Below are 2,409 nucleotides of genomic sequence, written 5' to 3' on the forward strand. Positions count from 1 at the left end.
TCTAACCTTCAGAAGAAGTTCCAGTGTGTGTTTGAGGGGATCGCTAAAGCAGGAAACCCAACCCTTCTGAATCAGATCTACACAGAGCTCTACATCACAGAGGGAGGGACTGCAGAGGTCAATGATGAGCATGAGGTCAGACAGATTGAAACAGCATTCAGGAAACCACACAGACCAGAAACAACAATCAGACAAGAAGACATCTTTAAAGCCTCACCTGGAAGAGACGAACAAATCAGAACAGTGATGACAAAGGGAGTGGCTGGCATCGGGAAAACAGTCTTAACACAGAAGTTCACTCTGGACTGGGCTGAAGACAAAGCCAACCAGGACATACAGTTCACATTTCCATTCACTTTCAGAGAGCTGAATGTGCTGAAAGAGAAAAAGTTCAGCTTGGTGGAACTTGTTCATCACTTCTTCACTGAAACCAAAGAAATCTGCAGCTTTGAAGAGTTCCAGGTTGTGTTCATCTTTGGTGGTCTGGATGAGTATCGACTTCCTCTGGACTTCCACAAAACTGACATCCTGACTGATGTTAGAGAGTCCACCTCAGTGGATGTGCTGCTGACAAACCTCATCAGGGGGAAACTGCTTCCCTCTGCTCACCTCTGGATAACCACAAGACCTGCAGCAGCCAATCAGATCCCTCCTGAGTGTGTTGACATGGTGACAGAGGTCAGAGGGTTTATCGACCCACAGAAGGAGGAGTACTTCAGGAAGAGATTCAGAGATGAGGAGCAGGCCAGAAGAATCATCTCCCACATCAAGACATCACGAAGCCTCCACATCATGTGCCACATCCCAGTCTTCTGCTGGATCACTGCTACAGTTCTGGAGGATGTGTTGAAAACCAGAGAGGGAGGAGAGCTGCCCAAGACCCTGACTGAGATGTACATCCACTTCCTGGTGGTTCAGTCCAAAGTGAAAAATGTCAAGTATGATGGAGGAGCTGAGACAGATCCACACTGGACTCCAGAGAGCAGGAAGATGATTGAGTCTCTGGGAAAACTTGCTTTTAATCAGCTGCAGAAAGGAAACCTGGTCTTCTATGAATCAGACCTGACAGAGTGTAGCATCAATATCAGAGCAGCCTCAGTGTACTCAGGAGTGTTCACACAGATCTTTAAAGAGGAGAGAGGACTGTACCAGGACAAGGTGTTCTGCTTTGTCCATCTGAGTGTTCAGGAGTTTCTGGCTGCTCTTCATGTCCATCTGACGTTCATCAACTCTGGAGTCAATCTACTGTCAGATGAAGAGCAGTCAACATCCTGGTGGTCTGACGTCTTTGGAGGCAAACCAACACGTTTCTACCAGAGTGCTGTGGACAAGGCCTTACAGTGTCCAAATGGACACTTGGACTTGTTCCTTCGCTTCCTCCTTGGTCTTTCACTGAAGACCAATCAGAATGTCCTCCGAGGTCTGCTGACACAGACAGGTGGAAGCTCAAAAACCAATCAGGAAACAGTCCAGTACATGAAGAAGAAGATCAGTGAGAATCTTTCTCCAGAGAGAAGCATCAATCTGTTCCACTGTCTGAATGAACTGAACGATCGTTCTCTAGTGGAGGAGATCCAACAGTCCCTGAGTTCAGGACGTCTCTCCACAGAAAAACTGTCTCCTGCTCAGTGGTCAGCTCTGGTCTTCATCTTACTGTCATCAGAAAAAGATCTGCATGTGTTTGACCTGAAGAAATACTCTGCTTCAGAGGAGGCTCTTCTGAGGCTGCTGCCAGTGGTCAAAGCCTCCAACAAAGCTCTGTAAGTGTGGAGAAGTTTCTTCCTAATGCAGTAAATGTGCTGTTATTGACCCAAATAGAAATAATTTTCTCCATTATTCTTTGTCAAGGCATAGTGTCTCTAACCTCTCAGAGAGAAACCATGCTACTTATTATTGTTTCATGTCTGTTTAGTGTTGTTGATTTTTCATATCTCCGACATATTAGAGTAAAACAGAAAGCAAGTTTACGTGTGCTACAATGATATTATGAATACTGTATCACCTAATGTCTTTGTTACTGTTCACGCTCCAGGCTGAGTGGCTGTAACCTCTCAGAGAGAAGCTGTGAAGCTCTGTCCTCAGTTCTCAGCTCCCAGTCCTCTAGTCTGAGAGAGCTGGACCTGAGTAACAACAACCTGCAGGATTCAGGAGTGGATCATCTGTCTGTTGGACTAGAGAGTCCACAATGTAGAATTGAAACTCTCAGGTCAGATCGTTCATAGTTTGTCTCAATTTTTTTTTTTTTAATTCTTTAACGTTTGAATTCAATTCTCTCTCTCATGTCAGAACTCTTATGTTTCGAAACCATGCTACTTATTATTGTTTAATGTCTGTTTAATCCAGATTTAGTCTTGTTGATATTTCAGATCTCCGACAGAGCAAAAAAAAAACAAAAGTTCACATGTTCTA

The 2,409-nt window shown here is 44.5% G+C and overlaps 1 protein-coding gene across 1 annotated transcript; it reads left to right on the forward strand.

The window, feature by feature from the left end:
* LOC115576769 (NLR family CARD domain-containing protein 3-like) lies at nt 1–1,764 on the forward strand (the record flags this gene model as incomplete). The annotated part of the gene is made up of 1 exon (XM_030409331.1): nt 1–1,764. A coding segment is annotated over one exon (1,764 nt), but the record flags the coding sequence as incomplete, so codon positions are not given.
* Nucleotides 1,765–2,409: the final 645 nt, after the last annotated feature.

This window comes from Sparus aurata, chromosome 24, assembly GCF_900880675.1.
Source record: "Sparus aurata chromosome 24, fSpaAur1.1, whole genome shotgun sequence".
Lineage (NCBI taxonomy): Eukaryota > Metazoa > Chordata > Actinopteri > Spariformes > Sparidae > Sparus > Sparus aurata.